Raw genomic sequence first — 25,226 nt, 5'->3', positions numbered from 1 at the left:
TCTTCAGCTTCTCCAGGCCCAGGGCATCCCTTCCCCCTCTCACCTTTCTCACATCGCTGGCCCCGCCAGCCTGGGGGACAGAGGCAGGTGCCAGTGACAGCGTGGCAGGCTGGCACGCCAGGCCGACAGTCGCACTGCTGGGCACAGCGCAGCCCGAACGTGCCCTCTGGACAGGCTGTAGCAAAGCAGACGGACAGGGGGACAAGGGGGGCTGCTGGAGATGGCAGTGGAGGCTCTGTCTGCTCCCAGGGCTTCCTGGGCCAATCCAAACCTCCCTCTCCAGACAGAAGGAACAAACTCCCTGGGTTTTGTTTGCTTAAACCCCCAGGCAGCAGGTCAGGTTTCTGTCTGGGGCACGGTCACTGGGCCAGAGCCAGCAGGCAAGCAGGCCTTAAGGAGCCCAGGCTGCAGTCAGGGTGTGTGGAGGGCAGGGGCCTTTCCCCCACCACAGGCAGTATTCTAGATGCCTGCTGTCTTTGGATTCTGACCTTTCCTAAGCCTCTGCACAACTCCAGTGAGCCCAGGTCTGCCAGCCTCCTCACCATCCTTGAAGCCCGACCTTCCCAGATGTGGGCTGGGACTGACCAGCCTCAGACAGCAGAGGCAGCAGAAGGGAAGGGAGGCCCCCACAGGGCAGAGGAGAGGGATGCTTGGCTCTGGATCCAGGACCACTCCCCTGAAGTTGGCTTGGCTGGCTGGGCAGCTGGTCTAAATGATGCCCCCCCCCACCCCAGCTGGGATGGAGGGAGTGCTCTCAGCTGGTTTCCTGTACCTGGGCTCACAGGGCAGGGACACCTGACTCTGGCCAAGCGGCCGAGAGCCAAGGCCCTGGGGCCTCCAGGAAGCTGGCAGGTCCAGCACGCCCGATGACCTGGGCTGAGGACCAAGTCAGCGGGGAGCCGGGGAAATGATGCCAGAAGAAGGGGAGAGATGGGCCATGGTCCCAAGAGAGGTTTGCTCAGAGCACACCCACGCTGGCCAGGCTGCTCTAAAGAAAGGGGAGGCAGGGAGTGTGTGTGAGAGTGTGTGTATGTGTGTGTGTGTGAGTGTGAGTGTGTGTGTGTGTGTGTGAGGGTATAATCCTGTGCACAACACTGCGGGCAGACACACCTGCCTCCAGCGGGGATGTGCTCAGGCATCCACGACTGAGACCGTGTCTAAGCCTGCATCTGTATGTGAGAGGGGCCCGCACGGAAGGGAGACAGGAATGGATGGAAGGGAAATCTGCTTCCGGGTGTGCACATGTGTTAGACATGACAATGCATGTCCCCTCAAGCGTGTGCATGTCTGGGTTTCTGTGACTTGGTGTGTGTTAGATATAAGCCCGTGTGGGTGCACAGAGCTGTGCTCCTGTCTGGTCACACCAGAAACGCAGGTGGCCCAGGGGACAGAGCCCTCTGCCTGGAGTCTGAAAGACATGAGTTCAAATCCAGCCTCCGGCACTTATAAGCTGCATGACCCTGCGTAAGTCACTTGACCTCTGTTTGCCCATTTCCTCATCTGTAAAATAGGGATAATAACAGCATCGATGCCCAGGGCTGTTATGAGGGTCAGATGAGATGAGGATTGTACAGTGCGTAGGGCAGTGCCTGGAATACAGTAGGCACTTAATAAATGCTCCTCCCTCCCACCTTCTTTCCTTCCTTCCTTCCCTCTCTTTCCTTCTTCCTTCCTTCCTTCTCTTTCCTCCTTCCTTCCTTCCTTCCTTCCTTCTCTTTCCTCCTTCCTTCCTTCCTTCCTTCCTTCCTTCCTTCCTTCCTTCCTTCCTTCCTTCCTTCCTTCCTTCTCTTTTCTCCTTCCTTCCCTCCCCCTTCCTTTCTTCTTTCCTGACTTATGTGACTACTATATGCACACATGTTCATGTCTGTTTACGGACAGCTAGTGCAGCAAAAGGCAAAGACCACTAACCTAAATTCACACTTCATCTCTGATGTTGCCTCTACTACCTGGGCAAAGTCATTCACCTCCCTGGGACTCAGTTTCCTCATCTGTAAAAGGAGGGGGCGGGACGAGGCAGCATCTGCCTAGCATTCTTCTAACTATTCATGGCTTCCTTTGCCTCTAGACTCAAATGAATAAAACCTTATAAATATCAATTGATAATAAAATCCTTCATGAAAGGAAGGTCCCTGCCTCGTTTTGAAGTTCTACACGCCCTGGCCCACCCTGCCCTTCCAGCATCATTACACTACTCCACCCCCCCCGCCCCAGGACTCTCTGATCTAGTCTGATGGGTCCTCCTTCTGTTCCTCACACAGGACTCTCCATCTCCCATCTCCACACCTTTGCACTGTCCATTCCCCATGCCTGGAATACATCCCCTCCTGCCCCCCTCTTAGAGACAAGCCACATCTCCTGTCTGGATGGCCAGCTCCACCACCACCTTGGACCCAAAGCCTTTCTGGATTCCCTTGAGTGTGAGTGCCCCCCCTCCCTAACTACCCAGGATTTATAGTCTCTCTTTATGTATTCTGTATACATGTCTCCTTCTCTCCCCCATTAAAATATAAGCTACTTTGAGCAGGGGCTGTTTCACTGACTGTATTTCTATCCCTCAAACCTAACACAGTGCTTGGTATGCAGCAGGTGCTTAATAATTGCATGTTTCCTGCACTGGTATGCAATAGGAGCTTAATAACTGCCTGTTTCCTGCATATGCACATATTTTTCTGTTAGATCGTAAGCTTCTTGAGGGCAGGGACTATCTTTTGCTTTTTTTTATCCCCGCTGATTGACACATAGTAGACACTTAATGTTTATTGAACTGAAAGTATCTGTGTATTTACATCCATTTGTATGTGTGTGTTGACTGCATGTGCGCACACACATCTGTGTTTCTGCATGCACTTTTCTAAGATGGTGGATCTGACAACATGGCCTGTGTAGGTGTCTGAGTGATGGTCACTTACGGCTCTGACACTTGTCTCCAGTCCAGCCAGCCCAGCAGGTGCACTCTCCCGTGCGCCGGTCACAGTGCCCCCCGTTCAAGCAGTCGCAGCTCCACTGACAGTCAGCCCCAAACTTCCCAGGGAGGCATTCTAGGGAAGCCAAGAACAATAAGAGACCCTTCAGTGTCCCCAGGGAGGTAGCTGGCAAGGAAGAAGCCCCTCCTGGGGCTGGCCCTCCTTCCTGGTCAGCAGGGTGGCGGGACCTGTGTATTTCCATTCCTATTTGTTTGAAAGCCAACACAGAGAAAGGTGTGGCAATGTAGGGTCCCATGGTGGGACAAGGGTAGGACTGGAAATTGGTCTCATGTAAACCTCCTTCCCTTTGTAAACTTCAAAGCTCTGCCTGTCCTAAGGACCAGGAAACCCCCGGGAGAGGCAAGTTTGATTGGCAGACTCCTGCTCTGCGTAAATTAAGCTGTCTAATGACAGAGTGCCTTCCGGATGGAGAAGAAAGGGATCTGGAGTCAGGGCACCGACTTTAAAGCACAGTCCTTCCACTGGCTACATCCTAGCTAGATCTAAGTGTTCTCTTCTATACAAGGGGAAGATTGGATAGGATGGCCTCTGGCTCTGAATTCCACATGTCTCAGATCTCCCTGGGGGACCTCAGAGCCTTGGTCAGGCAACTGCCATGGCCCCCTCTCTGCCCCTCTCCCCTCTACCATGCCCTTTCCTGAAGTTTGCCAGGATGTGGAAGGAGGAGCACGAGAAAGTATTTACTCCCTGTGTGACCTCCATAGCTCTGGGCCTGTTTTTCCACCCACAGAATGGGGAATTGGGTGGAAAGAGATGGCCTCTGAGACCCCCTTCTAGCTTGTTCCAGATTCCAGGATCTATCACCATCAGCCCCCTGGCCAACCTGATTCCCACTATAATCCCATAATCAGTGTTTTAAGGCATATAAAATTCCTTTCCTACACTGACCCCCATGGGATAGGAAGTCCTAATATTATCCCTGCTTTACACATGAGGAAAACTAAGGCTGGCCCTTGGTCCCAAAGCTAGCACATGTCAGAGCTGGGATTTGCTATCACCTGCATACATGCACAGGAGTCAGATACATACACGGTATGCCCATGAAACTACCCGTGAAGCTTTGGGGAGATCCTCCTGACCCTCAGGGCATTCTGACCCACCTCCAGATTCCCTCCCCCCATACTCCCATACCTCCCACTGGCCCTTTTCTTTCAGGCTCACCTTGCTCACAGGCCAGACCAACCCACCCCTCTGGACACAAGCAATGGCCTGAGACGGGGTCACAGGTCCCGCCATTCCGGCAAAGGCAATTCTGGTGGCAGTTCGATCCATATAGGCCCGCTGGACAAGCTGGAGGGAAGCAGAGAGAACCTTGGGTAAGGATTGGCACCACCCCCTCCAGAGGCCAAGTGGGAAAACAAGAGAGAAGGGGTGAAGATGAGAATGGAACAACTCTCCCTAGACATAGATGAAGCAGGTAACCACCTTCTCCCCTCCTCGAGCCTCTAGGACCTGCTACCTCAGTGCACAGTGGGCATGAGGGGGATGGCTGGGGACCCCGGAATTACCTTGTTGGCAGGTGGGCCCCATCCAGCCAGGGGCACACAGGCACTGCCCACTGACTGGGTTGCAGGAGGCCCCATGAAAGCAGCTGCAGGACAGGCTACAGTTGTCCCCATAGGTGTGAGCTGGGCAGGCTGCAATGGGAGAAGCAGGCCTGAGAGCTGACCAGATGAGACTGGGGGCTAAAAGCCCCCAGTGGGGGGAGGGAGGAGAAGAGGGAGGGGCAGAGAAACAGGACGTGGGAGGGAAGTAGATGTAAGAGCCTGTTTGCTGAGGTCCTTCCTGGAGCCCATTTCCATCTGTCTGACAGCCCTCCCTCCCTTCTTTCTGGGCCCAACTCAAGATAATTCAACAGGCATTTCTTAAACGCCTACTAGGTGCCAGGTGCTAGGCATTGGAGACAAAAGGACATAGATGTCCTGCTCTCAAGGAGCCTCCATTCTCCCAAAGCCCACACCAGGTACTAGTAACAAGGACAACCGACGGCACCTGAGTTGATCAGGCACAGCATTACAAGTTACTCTCCAGCATCCCGCTGCTGGGGGAGGGCAATCCTAGCCAGTATTTTAGCCCTGGGCTTGCTTCCCCTGCAGGGTGCTCCCCTGCTGCCCACCACTCCCTCCTCCCCTCATCTCCCCAAAGTGTCAGTGATTCACGGGCTCCCCCATCACCCAAGCTAAGCCCAAGGGGGCAGCTGGGACCATGACTTACTCTGGTTGCAGCTGGGGCCAATCCAGCCAGCGGGGCAGAGGCAGCGGCCGCTCACGTGATCACAGGGGGCCCCATTGGCACACTGGCAAGCACCCCGGCACTCCAGGCCAAAAAAGCCAGCAGGGCATTCTGTACGGGACACAGTCACCAGGCAGTGAGGGAGGAGACGCTCCCCTTGTGCCTTCATCTAGATGGGTAGGGGGTGTGAGGGAAAGGGGACAGGGACTTTGATGGAGTACCGAAAGTACTGCTGACAAGTTCCCTGTGAGGCCTCGGGCTAGGCCCTTTTCCTTTCTGAGCCTCAGTTTCCTTATCTGTAAAATCAAGGGCTTGGCCAAGATGGCTTTTACAGTTCCTTCTCAATCTATGATCTAGCCTGACCTTGGGCATGGTATTTTATCAGTCTTGTGCTCAATTTGTTCACCTATAAGATCCAAGAGTTTGGCATACACAGGCCCCTCTAGCTTTAAATCTAATTTTCATAATCTTTGAAGATTAGCCTCTGCCCAGCTCAGAATAGCATAGCTCAGCCAAGCCCTGACCTCTTCCTTTCCTCCCTGCCTCCCCAGACAAACTCCCTCCTGACTGCACACTGACCAGTCTTCCAGACCTCTATCCTTCTCCCACTAAGCCACAGGCTGGGTTTTTCTTAGGAAAACCTCAGTGGCTTTGTTTTCACGGAGTCTAGAGATGCGAGCGGAAAACCGGCGGCCCAGAGCCCTGAGAAAGCTTTGTCATTTGCTCCTGTCCCCCTGACAAGGGAGGGATATAGGCTTGATTAGAGGGTCACACCTCCCCTCTTCTGATGTCCAGATCCTCAGAGGGATCACTGAAATGATCTCTCAATGATACAGGAGAAAGGTGTGTAAACAACAGGGAGAGCAAAAAAGGGAGAGGAGAAAGATGGAGAAAAGCAGAGCCTGGGCTCAGGGAGACCCCGTCTTGCAGGCTCTGAAGCATAGCACATTCTGGCCTGAGCCCTGCCTGGGCCTCCTGGGGCTGGGAAGGATCAGGGGCTTGGGGGAGTCCTGGAGTCCTAGAAGAGGTCTGGGCCCCTCCTCTGGGGAGCAGGGCTAATGGAGGCCCCTTGGGGAGGCACCTTTTCCCCTGGCTCCTGTCAAGGTATCTGCTCATGGCACACTACCTTGGAAGCTCAAGGTATCAGACAGATGCCAACAGGGTTGGCAGGAGGGTGAGTTATCAGCAGCCAAACCCCTGAGGGAGCAAAGTACCAACTTGTGAACTACAGTCTGGATGGCTTCCTCACCTTGGCAGCGCTTCCCCCTCCCCCTCTGGCAGGCTGAGGCAGGGGGCCCATTTCTCTGCCCTGGGCCAGGCCAGGAAAGGAACGGGGATGGTCCACTGCCCAAGAACACATTGCTTTTGGCAAACTGGATGCTGAGAGCATGGGTATTTTTCTCCAAGATTCCTAACCCCCTTAAGCCACAAGTGTCCCATTTGTGACCACCTTTCTCTCCCTCCCTCATAACGTGGTAAGGAGGTCAAGCATTGGGATTATTTCATTCTCCATGAAATAATGTCTGAGATCCTATGTTTTTTGGGTTTTTTTTAAGCAATCAGGGTTAAGTAACTTGCTCAAGGTTACATGGCCAGTTATTTCTGGGTGTGGTGCTGAGTATCTGAGCCCGGATTTGATCCAGGTCATCCCGACACTGGAGCTGGTGCTCTTACTCGCTGAGCCACCTGGCCGCCCCTAAGCAATTGGGGTTAAGTAACTTGCTCAAGGTTACACGGCCAGGTGTTTCTGGGTGGGTGCTAAGTGTCTGAGCCCGGGATTAGATCTCCAGGTCTTCTCAACACTGGAGCTGGTGCTCTTACTCGCTGTGCTACCTGGCCGCCCCCTGAGATCCTTTGTTTTGAGGGCTTGCTGGCTCTTTTCCAGCCCTTACCTCTCTCTCCAGGAGGGAGGATTCCCTTAGCTTCCAGGAAGGAAAGAACAAACCCACTGACCTTTGATGCCACCCAGACATAGAAAGTTGGGATCAAAGACATTCAAATGAACAAGGGAGGGAAAGTGTTAGGCATGGGGATTGGGGGAGCATGGGGAGCAGGCAGGGGAAGGCAGAGGAAAGCAGTGATCGAATCCATGCTTTGCCATGGAGAAGGGGGGATGTGAGTGCCCTGAGCTCACTCCCAGGGGCTCAGGGAGACCGATAGCCCCACAGCTCAATCTAACATGTCTGGGTCAGAGATCGAGAGCTGAAAGGGGCCATTCAAGGCCGGCTCCCTCATTTTACAAGTTAAGAATCTGGGGCAGGGAGCAGTTAGCTATGTCACCTAGGATCACACAGCTGGAAGGATCCAAGGTGAGACTTGAACTCAGCCCTTTCTGACTCTCAGTTATGTTCTCTATCCACCAGAGAATGGAGCACCTTGCTGCTGAAGGAGAGACTTTGTGATACAATGAGAATAAAGGAGGAAAGAGAGACCAGAAGAGAAAAGGCTGGCTCTGCTATGTCCTTGTGCTTCGACTATAGGAAAACCTCTTGGCCTTACGTTCTTCATCTCTAAAATGGGAACACTGATATTTGCGCCACCCATCTCACAGGACTTCTGGGAGATAATCGCTTTTTAAACCCCAAAACACCAGAGAAATGCGTTCTTATAATTATCTGTTGTAACAAAGGAAAGCCTGGGGTAGAGAGCGCGTTCAACCATATACCTCCCCCTTCCTGGGCTTCCCTCACCTACTTCTCTAGAGAAGACTAGTCAAGCCCCAGAGTCCAAGAAGTCCCTGTACTGGTCTGACACATCCTGGGTAAGTCATTTAACTTCTAAGTGGCCACAAGGTGCAGGGAAGTTACTCGCCTCACGTTGGTAAAGCCTATATCAATAATAGCTAAGGACAGTTAACATTTCTACACACCAGGCACTGTGCTGAACACTTTACAACCATTATCTCTTTGGATTCTCACAGCTATCCTGGGAGGTAGGTGCTGTTACGACCCTCATTTAACAGTTGAGGAAACCGAGGCAAATCAAGATAAAGTGCGACTTGCCCAGGGTCACACAGCTAGCAGGCGTCTAAGGCTGAATTTGAACTCAGGTCTTTGTGAGTCCAGGCCTGGTGTTCTACACACGGCACTACCTCGCTGTATCAATGAAATCACAGGTCTAGTCCCTATCACCATCCCCATTGTTGTTGTTGCTGTTATTATCATTTGTTGTGCAGGTGTTTCAACTGCGTCTGACCCTTCCTTGAAGGGGTTTGTCATTTCCTTCTCCAGTTCATTTTGCAGATGAGGAAACTCAGGCAAACAGGGTAAAAAGACTTGCCCAGGGTCACACAGCTAGTGGTTTGCTATTTCCTTTTCCAGTTCATTTTACAGAAGAGGAAACTGAGGCAAACAGGTGACGTGACCTGCCCAGGGTCACACAGCTAGTAAGTGTCCAAGGCAGGATTTGAACTCAGGTCCTCCTGACTCCAGGCCTGGCGCTCTATCCACTGGGCCACCCAGCTGCCTTTACTATCATTGTTAGTGTTACTTCATCATCAGTGACCCTAGGCAAGTCCCTCTCAGCCCTCTAGGCCTTTACTAAGCCTATATATTACATCTGGATTGGGAGGGACTTTCTTCATTGGGAGCTCTCTACACGGACAGAGGCTTATGGAAAATCTCCCAGCTTCCCCCTTGCCTGCCCGTCTCTGGCCTCTCCCCCAGCACACCAGGACGCCTGCGGCACAGGGACATGGCCAGGCCAGATCTCTCCCTGTGGACTTTTCAAGATTGTCCCTGGAAGGGGGCCCTGGTCCTGGCATGCTCCTGTTTCCAGAGCTGGGCATGCTCTGGATGGGGCTGAGCTAGCACTCAGTGCCCTTGTTCTCAGTGCTCGCTTCTCAGTTCCCCGGGGAGGGTGGGGGGTGCTGCCAGACTCACCCCGCTCACAGAAGGTTCCCCTCCAACCGGCCCCACAGGTACAGGCCCCACTGACGTGGTCACAGGCTGCTCCGTGGTCACACTGGCATCGCCGGCTGCAGCTCAGCCCAAACCAGCCCTGCGGACACTCTGAGACATGCAGACAACAGCTGGGTTAAGGCCTCTCTCCCCAGGCCTGCCTCTTTCCCTTCACCGATGTAGGGGCGGGGAGGGAAGTGCAGAAATCAGACCAGACTGGCCTCTTTCCCGTGGGTTAGGGCCTCTTTAAAGCCTAAAGTCTTCCAAAGACAAAGGGAGAGCTCACTGGCCTCCTACTGGGCCGACTTGGCTGGTCTGGACAGAGCCTGGGGTCAGAGTCTTGAGCCCAGTGGGGAAGGAGCCAGAGCGGCCCAGGAGACACCCCCCTCCACAGCCTGGGAAGGCATGCCTCAGTTTACACTTAGTTCCAGTTACTAAGCTAAGTTGCAAATGGGTCCAGATCATCCATTTAGAGTCCAAGGGACTTTACAGGTCACCTAGTCCAATGCCCTCATCTCACACCACAGGAAGTTAGTGACTTGCCCAAAGTCTCACAGATAAATGAGAAGAGCAGTCATCTGAACCAGCTCTTCAGACTTCAAAGCCAGCCTTGTTACATGTTCACAGTGTCTTCTGACTTAAGACCAAAAGAGCCTGGCACAGAAGAAAGAGTACTTCCTTCAGTCAGGGGGTCTGGGTTCAAAACCTGCCCCTGAGGCTTATTGCTGGTGTGACTTTGGACAAGTCACTTAACTTCTGCCAGCCTCAGTTTCCTCCACTGTAAAACAAGGGGCTTTGGGCTAGATGGCTTCGGAGGTCCCTTTTAGCTCTAAATCCATTAATCTTATAAAAACTCCCTTTTTAGTAAGATAATACTTTGTCAAACCACCCTCTGTTTTAATGATAGGAACAGAAATAGAGGCCATGATGTTGTCCTCTCCTACCCTAAACATGGGTCTAGATGAGCTCAGTGGAGAAGGGTCTTGCTCAACCCACTGGAAAGAGGCAGATCTGGCCAGAATTCTGAGCCTCCTCTCCTCCCTCAGTGAATGGGCCTGGAGAGACAGACAGCAGGAGGGAGCCCCTAAAAGGGTGACCCAGAATGCCCCCATTGGTCAGAGGACCCCCCACCCACCCATGGCTGGCACTCACTCTGGTCACAGCGCAGGCCAGTGTAGCCAGCCTCACAGATGCACTGCCCACTCACTGGATCACAGCTCCCGTGGGTGTAGCTACAATTGCAGAAATGCCTGCAGTCCGGGCCCCAGCGCCCCACGTCACAAGCTGAAACAGAGCCTCAAATCTCTACTCTGCCCCACCAAGGGGCCTCCCAAGCAGAGATCAGCCGGAGACAAAGGGGATCTGGGGAGACGCTGTCTAGGTAGTAGAAGTAGGTGTAGGGGAGCTGAGCCAGGCAGGGGTCAAGAGGAGGGGACAATGGGGGAAAGCCTCCAGAGAGCAAGCTAGGACCATGGTGGGCATGGGGCACTCCCCTTTGTCCCAACTCCAAGGAACCAATCTTAAGACACCCCCAAGGAGCCGAGTTCCTGGTGGGCATAAAGAAGGCAACAGGGGAAGCCTCCCATCTGAATTAGGGATATCCAGAGCTTGTCAGGACCACTGGACACAGACAATCAAACTGGGGGAGGGCTTAGAACACAGAATGTGAGGGTGGGAAGGGAACTTGGGACATGGGATTTCAGAGCTGCAAAGGTCCTTAGAGACAGAGGATGTTAGAGATGGGGACCTTAAAATATGAATGTCAGAGCTGGGGGAACCTTAGAACATGGGATGTCAGAGCTGGGGGGACCTTAGAATATAGAATGTTAGAGCTGGGAGGATCCTTGGGGACAGAGAATGTCAGATTTATAAAGTACTTTAGGCCACAGAACTTCAGAGTGGGGAGGGACCTTAGAACATAGGGTCAGAATTGTTGGAGAACTTTATAATATAGGTTGTCAAAAACGAAAGGAACCTTAGAATATAAAATGTCTGAGATACAAGGGATCCTAAAAATGTTAAAGGCAAAAGGGACCTGATGATTTAAAATGGAGACTATCAGTGTTGGGCAGGGGGTACAGGTGGGGTAGGGAGAGGGTACCTAGAATACAGGATGTAAGAGCTGTGAGGGCCTTAGAACAGAGAATGTTAGAGCTGGGAGGACTTAGAGATTGTCTAGTCCCAAAGTTTCCTTTCACAGATGACAAAGGTGAAGCCCATAGAGGTTAAGTGACTTGCCCAAGGCCACACAGGTGGTAAGGAACAGAGCCCAGACAGCAGGGGAATGGAGCCCTAGTTCACAAGATGGGGAAGAGGTGACTCTGACCAGAGGGTGAAGGATTCCCCTTTTCAAAGCATGGCTTTGCTCTGCCCCGATCACTATCTGCTACTTACCTCTTCTACAGTTGATGCCGGTCCAACCAGGGGCACAGCTACAGCGCCCAGTCACAGGGTGGCAGTGCCCATCATTCCCACAGGAGCATCGAAGCTGGCAGCCCTGCCCAAATGAGCCTGCTGGGCACACTGCAGCAAAGAGGAGAGAGGCGTGTAATGAGCCCCTGACACAGGAGGCAGGCCATGTGGGCATCTGTGCCACATATCGCTGGTCAATCCCTTAATGGGAATGAGGAGGGGGCACTTACGGTCCTGGCAATGGCTGCCGATGTATCCAGGGAGGCACAGACAGGTTCCAGTCACGGGGTCACAGCCAACGCTATTGTCACAAGTAGGGCAGATCTCTTGACATCCAGGGCCCCAGCGCCCATCGGGACAATCTAAACCCCAGTTCAGCCCAGCAAAGAGGGGTCAGCGTGTGCTCAGACCAGACTTTTCTTTTTCCTCAAAAATTCACACAGTTAGACAGTACTTTGGAATGGCTGGAAACACTATCTCTTGGGGCAGCTAATAGGTAATACTAAACCTGGGAAGGGAGTCTGGCCTCCACAGGCTCTGCAGTGAATTTCTTTATTGGGACAGATGTCGGATCTGTAGTGTGTACAGATGTGTGTGCATGAGCAGATGTGTGTGTGTGCACATGTTCATGTGTGTGTAAGAAGAGCAACATATCCCTCAAAGGGGCTGGGAAACCACTCAGAAAAGTGGTCTATTATAGAGAATAAGAATATTAAAATATTACGATATTATCACATGATATATTAATATAACACATACTGATATACTAATAATAAAATAACCCACTCATTAAAGTGGTTTACAGCAGAAAGATATAATAATAACAATGATGATGATGATAATTTTAATAATGTTAGTGATAATAAGGATAGGAACTAGCCCAGGCCTATGATCTCACTGATACAGAAAACTCCTGGATAGGAAAACTCCATTCACTGATGCAGGTCAGTACCACCACTGCAATGCATGGTCTTAGAGAGTTTCCTAGGCCACTCAGAAGTTAAGTGACTTGTCCAGGCACATATACAACCTATGTGTGTCAGGTGTGGGATCTGAACCTAGCTCTTCCAGACTCCAAGTCCGATACTCTTTCTGCTAGTTATACCAACTTTCCCTCTAGAACACCTGAGGAAGCTGTTCCCTCAGAATGGCAGAAAAGAGAGGTGACAGGCATGGGGCCAATGGCCCCTCTAGGGACAGCTGAAGAACAGGCAGAAGCCTGGGCCTCAGGCACTGGCTTTAGTTGCTGCCCAGCCTCTCACCTTTACTGCACTCATCCCCGGTCCTCCCTGCAGGACACAAACACTGTCCTGTGAACCGATCACAGGGGGCCCCTCCACAGGAACAGGATCCAAAACAGTTACTGCCAAATTTTCCTGGGGGACATTCTGTGGGATGGAAACAAAAAGCAAAGGGTTAATCAGCTTTGTTCAGGAAGTCAGCCTCATGGGACTGAAAACCCTCCCAAACCCTCCCAGAGACATTTTAGGATCCTACTTCCTAGAATTAGAAATAGAAGTGACCTGAGAGGTCATCTAGACCAATACCCTATGTTGTAGATGAGGCCCAGAGAGATCAGTGGGATCATTAGGGATAAACAGGTATATGGTGATAGACTTCCAACTTTAGCTGTTCCAAACAAGGCTGTCTCATTCTGCAAGTCAAAACAGAGCAGACTCCTTAACTCTAAGTTCTGTCAGGAACCGGGTCTGAGGTATGAGCCCTATAAGTTGAGGAATAAGGTGGCATAGAGGATAAGTAAGCAGGGGTCCGAGTCAAGTGTCTAAAGTCGGAGGTGATCAAAGCAAAGAGGTCAAAGCTGGTCCATGAATGTCACAGGCAGGCACAGATATTGAAGACTCCGTCCAGCACCCTGGATAGCTCCCTAAGAAGGCAAAGGCATGGGAGAAGTCTAAGGCTAAGATCCAGACCCACTTGGTTTTGACTCTACCCCTCTGGTCTCTGGCTATTAAAGGGAACTTGTCCATATACTCTCAGTCTGTTCACTGTGGTACTGTGGGATTCATTTCCCAGAGAGATTTTGGTCTCCATGTCAGAGGGAAGGTCACAGGTTTTGGTGAGACTTGAGACTCCATGAGTGTTCATATTCCCTGGAGTTCAGGAAAACAAGTCAAGGTGAGGGGAAAATAAATTATCACTGAACATTTCAGCTTCTAAAAGCCCTAGCTCTTAAGGACCACATGCTCCATTCCATGGACTTCCCAGTATCCCTGAGGGGAGTGGTTGGTAGATTAAATATAAGCAACTCAACAAAAGAATCGATTGGATGGGGAGATGTTTTCCTCCTTCATACTACCATTTTAAGCATGGTAGGATGGCCCTAAAAGGCAAAGGGGTATATATCTTCTCTGCCACACTTTCAGGTTTGGGGTTGGTTTTTTTTTGGAAGGAGAACAAAGGACGTGAAAGAAATACACATTGGTGGACAAGCATACTGTCCTTTAGCCAGACCTTCTGCACATAGGCCCTGTGGAAGCTTCCTGTTCCCCAAACACCACCTTTCCCTTACCCTATTTGTGGAAGACCTGGTGCCTTGAGACACCTTCAGATACCCCTGTCTTCCAAGCAGGAATAATGGAGAAAGAGACAGACAATAACACTAGGGAATCAGTAGTCCATGAGATCACTTAACACAGTGTCCAGCTAGACAAGAAGTAGGGTCTTTGGTAGAAAGGTGGTCATAGAATGTTGGAGTCAGAAGGAACTTTGAGATAATCTAGTCCACTCCTCTCATCTTGCCCATGAGGAAGCTGAGACCCAGAAAGCCTAAATAGCATGATCATGTCACCTGGTTAGTACCAGAGACAGAAATGGAACCTACATCTCCAGACTCACAGTCCAGTACTCTTTGCACTGGGAACCAAGGAGGCACACAGAATATCCTTGTTGACTTGGCTTGTGAGGGGAGGGTGCCATCTATACAGTCAAGTACAAATCATGACTGGACACATCTGGAACTCCCTGATCCCTGAAGCTGGGATTAAGACACTGTCATCCTTTAGGCACCCACCCAAGTTCAAGATGTTGGTCTGTCTCGACTCCACCCTCTCCTTCACCCCCATCTCCAATCATTTCCCAAGTCTTGTTTCTACTTCCAAAACATCTCTTGAAATCATCCCTTTCTAGCCACTGCCACAGCTACCACCCTAGTTCAGACATTCATCACCTCTCATTTGGACTACTACAAGAGCATTCCAACTGGTATCCCTGCCTTTCCCCTCACCAATCTTCCCTCCACACAGCTGTGAAAGTGACAGACCAGGGGCAGCTAGGTGGCACAGTGAATATAGCACCGGCCCTGAAGTCAGGAGGACCTGAGTTCAAATCTGGCCTCAGACACTTAACACAAAAACTAGCCATGTGTCTTTGGGCAAGTCACTTAACCCCAACTGCCCTCCAAAAAGCCAAAAAAAAAAAAGTGATAGACCAAAGGCCTAGGTATCATTACATCACTGGCCTGCTCAAGAAATGCCAGTAGCTCTCTCTGGCCTGTGGGACAAAATACCAACCACTGTCTTAGGTATGTGAAGCCCTTTGTAATCTAGTCTTCCTGATTTCTACCATTCGGTGCTCCCTTCCATTTACTGGCCTCCCACTAGCCCTCATACATGGCAGTCCATTTTCTAATGCCAAGCCCTTGTGGCTGATGGTCTCCAATGTCTAGTGTGTACTCCTTTCTCTTTTTTTTTTTTTTTTTTTTTTTTTGCTTTTTGAAGGGGGAAGGCAGGGCAGTTGGGGTTAAGTGACTTCCCCAAGGTCACAAGGCTAGCAAGTGTTAAGTGTCTCTGAGGCAGGATTTGAACTCAGGTCCTCCTGAGTCCAGGGCTGGTATTCTATCCACTGGGCCACCTAGCCGCTCCAGTGCTATCTCACCTCCACCTCAGAATCCCCAAATCTTTTCAAGGTGCAGCTCATATGGTGCCTCTTATATAGGGTCTTTCCTCATGCCCCCATTTGCTATTGCCTCTCTCCCCCCACCTATTATGTTGTCTACATACTGGATTTACTCATCTGTGTATGGAATGTTTTTCCCCCAACAGAACAAAGGCAGGGATTGTTTTGATTCTGTCATTCTATCTCCCGGGCTTAAGATAGGTCCGGGTATTTTTTAGCTATTTGCTAAATGCTTGTGGGCTGAATGAATGAATGAACCAGCTCCCTATATTTAGTCTAAATTTCATTTCATTTCTCCATCATTCTAGATGGGAACGTAGGAACAGACCTTTCCTGAGCTAAGCTATGAAAAGAAAGCCTCAGACTCATGATCTTCAGGGGAATTCCCTGGTCTGCAAATATATTGCCTCATGCCTCCAGCCTGCCTTGCCCACAGCCATCTAGCTTCAATCCTTTCATCCCTTCAAAGGCGAGATAACCTAAAATAGCGTTCAAGGGCCAGAGGCCAAAGGAGAAGGGGCCCGGCCTCTCCCATGTGTCCACAGCTCCTGGCAAGTCAGTTCCCTTTGGCTCCTATTAGAAGAAAAATGACCGAACATCTATGGTGAGATGGGAATAAGAGTCTCCCCAGCCCTGAGGCTGTTTGTCTAAAGAGAGGCCTAAAGATGGCAAAGCCTCCTCAGCCCTCTGCATTCCAGCAGCTGAGGGGAAACACAAAACCACTACTGATTTTAAAGTCTAAACAGCCGGGACCAAGAGTGGAAACTGGATCCCACCAGTCCAAATGACTCATAATGAGTGAAGGGCAAACTTCAGAGTGTTTGGCAGGGCCTGGGAAATCATGTGGCCCAATATGTTTATCTGAGGCCTATGCAAACAGCTCTGTCTTAGAAATCGGTCTAGAAAACTCATGGGATTCCCAACACTTCTTAATTTGGCACACCATGAGCGGGGTCTCACTTAGCTGGCCTCTGTCTATACACTGAACCAAGGGTCCAGAGAGGTTTGCAAACATCAGCTTACACACACACACACACACATGCACATAACTTGATCTTTAGGCTGAGTGAGGCCCACATATACTTCCCAACATAAGGGAAGTTTGGTGGCTCAATGGCTTCAGAACCTTAATAGGCCAGTTCAATCTTTCTTCCAGACCAGTTGTATGTATGGGACATGGGGCAGGGCAGAGAGCAGCAGATGGTCACTTATGACAGTAGGGTCTCTCTTTAAATTCATCTGCGTTGTGTGCATCTCCTATGGACCTAATTACTTAAAAGTCTTCCCAAGCAGAAATGATATGTCTCTCAAAGAGAAGCATAGGATTTTTTTGTTTTTGTTTTACTTTGTATCTGTGGTGGTTAGCACAGTGCCTGGAATACAGTAGGTGCTTAATAAACATGTCTTGACTGCCTGACAATCCCCATCATCTGTCTGGGATGATTTAGATGCAGTCCTTCCCAGGGACAGGATATTAATGAAATGACCTTTTCAAGGTCATTTTCCACCCTCAAATTCTATGATTCCAAATTCCATTTTCGGCTCTTTGACTATGATATTAAGATACTTAACCTCTATGGGCATGAATCAATCATTCATAAATATGTTAATAATTATATTTATTAATTATATTCATAATCAGTAAACATAATAAATGCCTACTATGCACCAGGCCCTATACTAATCATTGGAGATTCAAAAAGAGGTAACAGACAGTCCTTTTCCTCAAGGAGCTTACAATCAAAATGGGGGTAATTATGGCTAGCATTTCTTTTTTTTTCTTTTTTTTTTTTTTAAGCAATTGGGGTTAAGCAGCTTGCTCAAGGTTACACGGCCAGTTATTATTTCTGGGTGTGGTGCTGAGTATCTGAGACCGGATTTGATCCAGGTCTGGAGCCAATGCTCTTACTCGCTGAGCCACCTGGCCACCCCTAAGCAATCGGGGTTAAGTAACTTGCTCAAGGTTACACGGCCAGTTGTTTCTGGGTGGGCGCTAAGTGTCTGAGCCCAGGATTCGATCTCCAGGTCTTCTCAACACTGGAGCCGGTGCTCTTACTTGCTGTGCTACCTGGCTGCCCCATATGGCTAGCATTTCTAAAGCCCTTTAAAGCCTGCAAGCATTTTACAAATATCACCTTGTTTTATTGTCACAACAACCCTTGGAGATAGGTACCATTATTATCTACACTTGATAGATGAGAAAATTGAGCAGATGAGGTCAAATGACCTGCCTGGGGTCACACAGCTAATAAGTGTCTAAGTCAAGATTTGAACTCATCGTTTTTTTTTAAAGCAATTGGGGTTTAGTAACTTGCTCAAGGTTACATGGCCAGTTATTTTGTGTGGGTGCCAAGTATCTGAGGCTGGAACCGATTCCTGGTCTCCCAACACCGGGGCTGGCGCTCTTACTCACTGTGTGAACTCAAGTCTTATTAAAATCAGTCCCAGAGCTCTATCCTCTGCACCACCTGGCCATCTCAGTTTTCTTATTGGTAAAATGGTTCCTAGATGATCTTCTGTTAACAAATAAGCAAATGCAAGGCAATCTATAGAGGAAGAGCCTTGGATTTAAAACCAAAGGATCTGAGTGACCTTGGGCCAGTCAATTAACCTCTAGGGGCCTCAGTTTCCTCATCTGTAAAAAAAGAGCTAAACTAGATTGTCTCTGAGGTCTCTTCCAGCTCCAGACCCATGAGTCAGTCGGTCAGTTGAGTAAAACTTACTAAGCACCTATGTACAAGGCACTATTCTAAATGCTGATGCTAAGAAAGATGAATGACTGACTTTAATCGTTTTTATGCTGCTTTGTCCCAAGAGGACTGGTGCTGTGCTAATGTGATTATTATTCTCAATAGCCATCATCAAAACTGGCATTCCTCTAGGAATGAACTTTGCCCAGCACCTTGTATATTTTGTCCCACTTGTCCTCACAAAATCTCGATTGGGTCCCCATTTGGCAAAGATGAAACTAAGGGTCAGTCAAGTGACTTAACCACAGTCTCACATTAATATATACATGGAGTGGAATTTGAACCCAGGTCTTTCTGTCTCCAAGTTAAGCCCACTGGTTCCTCCACGTCTGCCATTTTAAAAGGTCAAGTCTGTTCACAGAATGTTACTGTCCCTAATGCTGTAGGTGCCCTCTGAAATCCTGGGCAGGGCCCCAGGATGAGAGTGGCTTTGTGACTAAGCCCTACTGATCTCCTGCTGTGGGGCAATCATTGTATGCATGCAGAGAGCCCCCTCCCCAAGAAAGAGGGAAGGGGTGGAGAAGAAGAGAAAGGCCCCTGCTTTGAGCTTTATAACAACATAAGAGAATTTTCCTTTTATTCCTTGTCTCCACTAATTGGGGGCAGATGCACATCATGTTTGCTAATAGTTTCCAGACCTGAACAACAGTCAAGAACCCCCCATTTCTATAAAAATATCTATGTTATTTCCTGTGACTCTTTCCTGAGGGATTTCAGGCCTTGAAAGAAAAAACATGATAGGGGGAGAGTTGGGACTAAAATTTTCTCCTCCCTTCTGGTCCCCAGAGGTGTTGCTATTGACTTCAGAGAGGCAAGGGTGTGTGTGGGGAACTGGCAGTGAGAACGGGTCGCTGGCCCAGGCCTTGCTCTGTGGCTGATGACTGGCCCACCCCTCACCCCAATGGGGAAGGCACCACATATGACCCAGATGGAGCAAAGAAGAGAATCCCGGGATCCTGCAATGTTGAGATTGGAGGGGACTTCAGAAGTTACTTAGTCTAACCCGTCCTTGAACAAGAATTCCTTCTACCACATCTCTGACAAGTGGTCATCCATCTGTTTGAAGAACTACAATGAACCCATCACCTCCCCAGGAAGCCCCTTCCACCTCTGGCCAGCCTTTGCCATTAGGAAGTTTTTCTTGACATCAAGCCTAAATTTAAATTTGCCTCCTTGGAACATCTATCCATGACGGCTGCTTCTGTCCTCCGGGGCCAAGGAAAGTAAAGCAGAAAATTGTCTTGTAAGCTCCAGAGAGCAACAGAGTAATCAGTCTTTGCCACAACCTGGTCACTCCCTCTCCTAGTGTGGTTTCAGTCATGAACCATAAAGCTGGGCTCATAATAGCCCTGCCTACCCTTCCTCCCATTTCCTCCCATCTCCTTCCCACGAGAGGAAGAAAAAGTCCATCTCCCCCAAGAGTTCCCAGATGTCAATGAGAAATCTACAAGATGCCTTTTCTGGGGTGACTTGAAATTCCCACCACTAGAGACAGACTTTGGGAGGTTGCCCCACTTTAGGTGAAAAACTCCCTGGCATCCATTATAAATGAATCTATTGGCTGGAATAGTATGGCAGAATAGAAAGACTCAGTTCAGCATCTGGAGATCTAGAGTTCTGGTCCCAGTCCTGCCCCTTAGCTAGCTGGGTGTCCTTAAGGCAACACACTTGCCCTCAAGTAACCCAGGTTTAAAATGATGCCTCTGATCAGATGACTTCCGAGGTCTCTCCCAGCTTCTAGCAGAGCTGTGGTTCCAAGGATCTGTTCAGGAGCTCCCTTTGCAAGGGGGCAACGAAGCAGAATCCTGAATGAGTTAGAGAGAGGACCATTTAGCCTCCGTCAGAGAGAGCGAGTGAAGGAGAAAAGCTGGTGCAGATGGTAGCTCTGGCCTGGGAGGACTGCCAGGGGAAATAAGAAAACAGTGGGGAACCAGTATAGAGGTAATTAATTAATAGTAACAGGAACAAAGGGGGCATCTAGGTGGTGCAGTGAATAGAGCACTGGCCCTGGAGTCAGGAGGCCCTGAGTTCAAATGCAGCCTCAGATACTTACTAGTTGTGTGACCCTGGGCAAGTCACTTAACCCCAACTGCCTCCAATGATAACTATGATGATGGTGATGATGATAGGAACAAGCATTTATTAAGCACCTGCTGTGTGCCAGGCACTATACTAACCACTTACAAATATTACCTCGTTTTGTCCTCATGACAAACCTGGGAGGTAGGTGCTATTATTACCCCCATTTAAAAAAGAGGAAACTGAGGCAGACAGAAGTGAAGTGACTTTCCCAGGGTCCCACAGCTCTTCAGTGTCTTATGAAGAATCTGAACTTGTCTTCCTGACTCCAAGTCCGGCATTCCATCCACTAGAAAAATGCAAATGCTGGGCCAGGAAGGAGGAGGAATATGACTAAATGCATTCTCCTACTAGATGCAGTGTGGCGCACTGAGTGGAAAGAAAGATCAATTTGCAGCAAAAAGGCCTGCGTCCCAAGCCCAGTTCTGCTGTCTGAACAACCCTGAGCAAGTTGCTTGCTCTGGTTCACGCAGCTGGTAAATGTCCGAGGCCAGATTTGAACTTGGGTCTTCTAACTTCAAGTCTGATGTTCTACTCACTGCACCACTTGGCTGCAGAGGCCTCATGGACATAGACTGACAGAGCTTGAATTTGAACCCAGGCCATCTGATTCCAAACCCGGCATTTCCACTTTCTACACCACCTCCCAGGCACCAGACAAACTTTGCTTCCTTCAGAGTTTGACTGGGGCTACAAGCCTGTCTACCAGGTAGCAGACAGGAAATCCCATAAGGAGGCTTCTCTTAAACAAATGTTAACAGGTTACCTTTTTGGGGTATCATATTGTTTGCCTTCTCGATGGATTGGGGAGGGGTTGGAGGGAGAGAGAGAATTTAGAACTCAAAAAATTACATGTTTAAAATAAATAAATGGATAAACGAATGAATAGGTAAATGAAGGAAGAAAGAAAAAGGACAGAAGAGGGAGAGAGAGGAAGGAAGGGAAGGAGAAAGAAGGAAAGAAAGGAGGGAGAGAGAAAGAAAGAAAGAAAGGAGGGAGAAAGAAGAGAGAGAGAGAAAGGAAAGAGGGAAAGAAAGAGGGAAAGAAAGAAAGAAAGAAAGAAAGAAAGAAAGAAAGAAAGAAAGAAAGAAAGAAAGAAAGAAAGAAAGAAAGAAAGAAAGAAAGAAAGAAAGAAAGAAAGAAAGAAAGGAAGGAAGGAAGGAAGGAAGGAAGGAAGGAAGGAAGAAAGAAAGAAAGAAAGAAAGAAAGAAAGAAAGAAAGAAAGAAAAGAGGAAGGAAGGAAGGAAGGAAGGAAGGAAGGAAGGAAGGAAGGAAGGAAGGAAGGAAGGAAAGGGAGGGGAAGGAAAGGGAGGGGAAGGAAAGAAGGAAGAAAAAAGGAAAAGAAAACAAAAGAGTGATAAATAAATAAATAAATGCAAGTTACTGTTGGACAAGGGTGAAAGAGCCTCACTTATCTAAGTGACTCTCCTTAACTCTAGCTGGCAGGGGGACCTCAGAGACTATGTAACCCAATGCCCCATCATTTTATGGAAGAGGAACCAGTCCTAAAGAAATAATTTGCCCAAGGTCTCACTCAGTTTTCTCTTCATAAAAATTAAGGAAGAGACTGAACTAGATAGATCAGCGGTCCTTAACCTAGGATGCCAGAAGTTAGTTTTTTTTTTAAAGATATTTTGATAACTTCGATATAATTTGTTTCCTTTGCAATTCTATGCATTTTATTTAGTGCATTTAAAAGCATGATTCTGAGAAGGGGTCCATGGGATTCAGCAGACTGCCCAAGGGACCCAGGACATATAAAATGGTTAAGAACTCCTAAACTATATGAACTCTAGGGTCCCTTCCACTCTCAGTCTCTGGTCTTATCACCCAGTTAAGAGGATTACGACCCAGGGCCTTATGCTCCATCTCTAACCCTCTCTTCATTGGGTCACACTGCCACCTGCCCCTTAAGTACATGGCATTTGGTCCAGCCTGACCTGGCTGATACCTCCAGCCAGAAAGGACCCCATCCATCCTGCCTCTCACTAGGGGTGGGAGCTGGGGGCACCCAACTATGGTCTCAGCATCAAGATTCCCTCTCCCCCCAGCCCTGGGCTTCAGCTCTGAGCAGAGGTGGCCAAGTCTCTCTATCAGCCTCGTGGCTTGGGGCCTCGGCTGGTGAAAGCTTCTCTTCAGAGCCTTCCAAAGAATATTAATGCTTCCCTGTTTCCTGCCTTGTTCACCATCCCCTCCTATAACCACGAACCTAATTAGAATCGCATTTGTCTCCGGCTGAGTGGGTGTAGATGAAGAAAGACAGAGAGGCCAAGAGAAAGCTCAGACCTGCCTGTGATTACCACTGGCAGCTGGAGCCCAAGCAGAGGCCCCCAGTTATTCATGTTGTGGGTTTCCTTTTTTTTCTTTTTTCCATCCCTATCTGACGATGACAGCACTTAGGTATTTCCTATCAGTCATGAGATGGAAAGATGCTTTGAAGGATGAAGGCTTCATAAAAAAATAAATCTGAAAGCTCATATTCCCTTGTGGTTCAAAGCCCAGGGGGAAAATGCATTATTTATCCAGCTCTCTGATGACTCAAAACTTCTAAAACCTCATATAGGCAAACAGGTATGTGGAAAAGGATGTTCTGCCTAGCTGCTTATCAGAGAGCCAGCTTTGAGAGGCTGGCACCAGCACCTGGATTGGGAGTCAAAAGGATCTGAGTTCAAATCTCAGTTCCATCCCTGGCTCACTGGGTGGTCTTGGGAAAGTCAATTTCCCACTCAGGGCTTTGGTTCCCTCATGTGTAGGATGAGGGGGGGGTTGGACCAGATATCAAAGGGCCCTTATAAGCCCAGGGTCTATCACAGCAAAGCAGAGGCAACCCCAAACCACACATATCTTGACTTAATCCTCTACTGTGGCAAGCTACTCAATTTCTACTGTCTCTGGTGAATCAGGCTGGGAGTTAGCCAGGGGGCTAGGAGGCTGCCTGCCCTGGTGGAGGGGGAGAAAACTGGCTTGTGTCGTAAACCGATAAATGCAGGATCTGCCTTTCGCCCCCTATGTGGCTTCACTTGAGCTGTCTGAATGAAGAGGGGAAGGAGGGAATGGGATGGGGCTCCCAGTTCCCTAGGACACTCCTTAAGAGCAAGGATTGTTTCAGACTTTCTGTTTGTATACCTAATACCTAGGGCGATGCCCCATACCCAGCAGGCGCTTAATAAATGCTTATTGATTGACCTGTCATCTCCCACCTCCCAGCTCTGGTCCCTCCTTCCTCAAATGCTTGTCCCTTTCACCTCTGCCTTTCTGGATCCCTAATTTCCATCAATGCATGGCTTACCTAGGTCAAATGAAACTTCTTGTGATAGGCATTTTCCAACCTCCTCAGCCATTAGCAATTCCTTCAGCCTGATATTTTGTATTTAATTTGTGTGTGTAGATATAGATGTATAAATGCTATATTTCTGCATGTATATACAATGTGCATACTGTAGATATGCTATATATGTGTGTAGACATATACACACATATGTATGCATACGTGTATGTAGCATTATGTACACAGACGTGTGTATATACACATATTTTATATATGTGCCATCTGGCTACATGCATGTGATAGATATTTGTACGTATATTATATATACACACATACACACACACACTTGGATAGTCATATACAGTGTGCATCTCCATGTATGTGTATATATGTATATGTAGGATGTGAAAGTATGTATATCACACACACACATATGATACATGAAAAGAGAGGCGGCGATACAGGGCAGAGTGGTATCAAATTCAAAGAGAAACAGGGCCACTAAACCATACGTAAAGATTCCTTCAAGTCACGTGTCCAGTTAGAAAACCACATATTAACATTGTCTATGTTTTGGTACATTTTTGTTTATTTTTATTGTATTGTATTTTTATTTTTTCCTTTGTCACCAATTCCAAACCCTATTTTCACCTGGTTCTGGCTCCAACTCGGGGGCAGGGGATGACACATACATGATCCCTCTGGTGGAGTGGCCGGAGAGTCCGCCTCTCACGCTTCCTAGCTTGGGGTGACCTTAGGTAAGTCCCTTAACTGTTCTCAGCAGTCCTCTAGGACTAATGTGTCAGAGAGGCTGCCAATCTGAATCAGTGGAGGGAATTTCCTTTCCTGGGAGGTTCAATCCCTGCTCCCTACCATGGGGAATGGTCTGTCTTCTCTTCCTCCTCAGTGATTTCTTCCCAGCCCCTGCCCTCCTTCTCTGTCTTCACTGCAATGAGGGAGCTACAGTACCAGGGGCTTCCTCTCTGCTCTCCTCGTGTCCACCTCTGTCCGTCTGCGTGGGCTGTGCCCTGGCCTGGGCCGCTCCCTCTCCTCCCCTCCGCTAGAGCACAGCTGCACCCCTCCCACTCCCAGTGCCCATTACCAATGCCCTGTTCCTTCTGAGTCCAGACAGCGTTTCTCTTCCTGCATCGTCTGCACTTAGCACAGAGTCTGGCATGCAGGGAGACTTCTGTGAATGCTTTCTCATTCTTTTTTCCCTCCACCCATGCATGCTGCTTCTCTGGGATAGAATGTAAGCCCTTTGAGGGCAGAGCCTGTTTCTCTTTGTGTTTTATTCCGTGTCTAGCTCAGAGCTGGCACATAACAGGTGGTTAATAAACACTCGCTGAATTGAATGTGATTGAGACAGAGAAGCAGCTGGGGCGGGGGTGGAGTGCACCTGTGAGCATCTTCTCCCCCTCCCCCAGCAGGATGCCTGGTCCTCGCTCCCAGCCATAGCCCCCTCACCTTGGTCACAGGTCTCCCCCTGGTAGCCTTCTGGGCACTGCTGCTGGCACTCGCCACTCAGGGGGCTGCAGGCCACGCCCGGGGGGCAGGCACATGTCTGCTGACAGCCAGGGCCAAAGGAGCCAGGGTCACATTCTTTTCATCATCCCCATCGATGGGAAAACAGAGAGAAAGGAGAAATTGAAGAGGGTGGGAAAGAGGGAGGCACGCCAGGCCCCTG

The 25,226-nt window shown here is 49.3% G+C and overlaps 1 protein-coding gene across 5 annotated transcripts in view; it reads right to left on the bottom strand.

The window, feature by feature from the left end:
• Positions 1-25,226, bottom strand: part of MEGF6 (multiple EGF like domains 6) — a 372,060-nt gene that overhangs the window by 23,499 nt on the left and 323,335 nt on the right. For all 5 annotated transcript variants that reach the window (XM_069079590.1, XM_069079592.1, XM_069079591.1 and 2 more), the window contains 11 exons: positions 25,007-25,141; positions 12,790-12,915; positions 11,758-11,889; positions 11,510-11,638; positions 10,268-10,399; positions 9,098-9,226; positions 5,199-5,327; positions 4,493-4,621; positions 4,146-4,274; positions 2,910-3,038; positions 44-175 (listed from right to left, as the gene is read on the bottom strand). In XM_069079590.1, the coding sequence (XP_068935691.1) occupies positions 44-175; positions 2,910-3,038; positions 4,146-4,274; positions 4,493-4,621; positions 5,199-5,327; positions 9,098-9,226; positions 10,268-10,399; positions 11,510-11,638; positions 11,758-11,889; positions 12,790-12,915; positions 25,007-25,141 (1,431 nt within the window). The remainder of the gene's footprint in view (positions 1-43; positions 176-2,909; positions 3,039-4,145; positions 4,275-4,492; positions 4,622-5,198; positions 5,328-9,097; positions 9,227-10,267; positions 10,400-11,509; positions 11,639-11,757; positions 11,890-12,789; positions 12,916-25,006; positions 25,142-25,226) is intronic.

This window comes from Petaurus breviceps, unplaced genomic scaffold (assembly GCF_028583685.1).
Source record: "Petaurus breviceps papuanus isolate PSGF00001 unplaced genomic scaffold, PetGlider_PUasm1.0 91041, whole genome shotgun sequence".
Classification (NCBI taxonomy): domain Eukaryota; kingdom Metazoa; phylum Chordata; class Mammalia; order Diprotodontia; family Petauridae; genus Petaurus; species Petaurus breviceps.
Note: the sequence above shows the minus strand (reverse complement) of the source record. Positions and strands in the feature narration are given on the sequence as shown.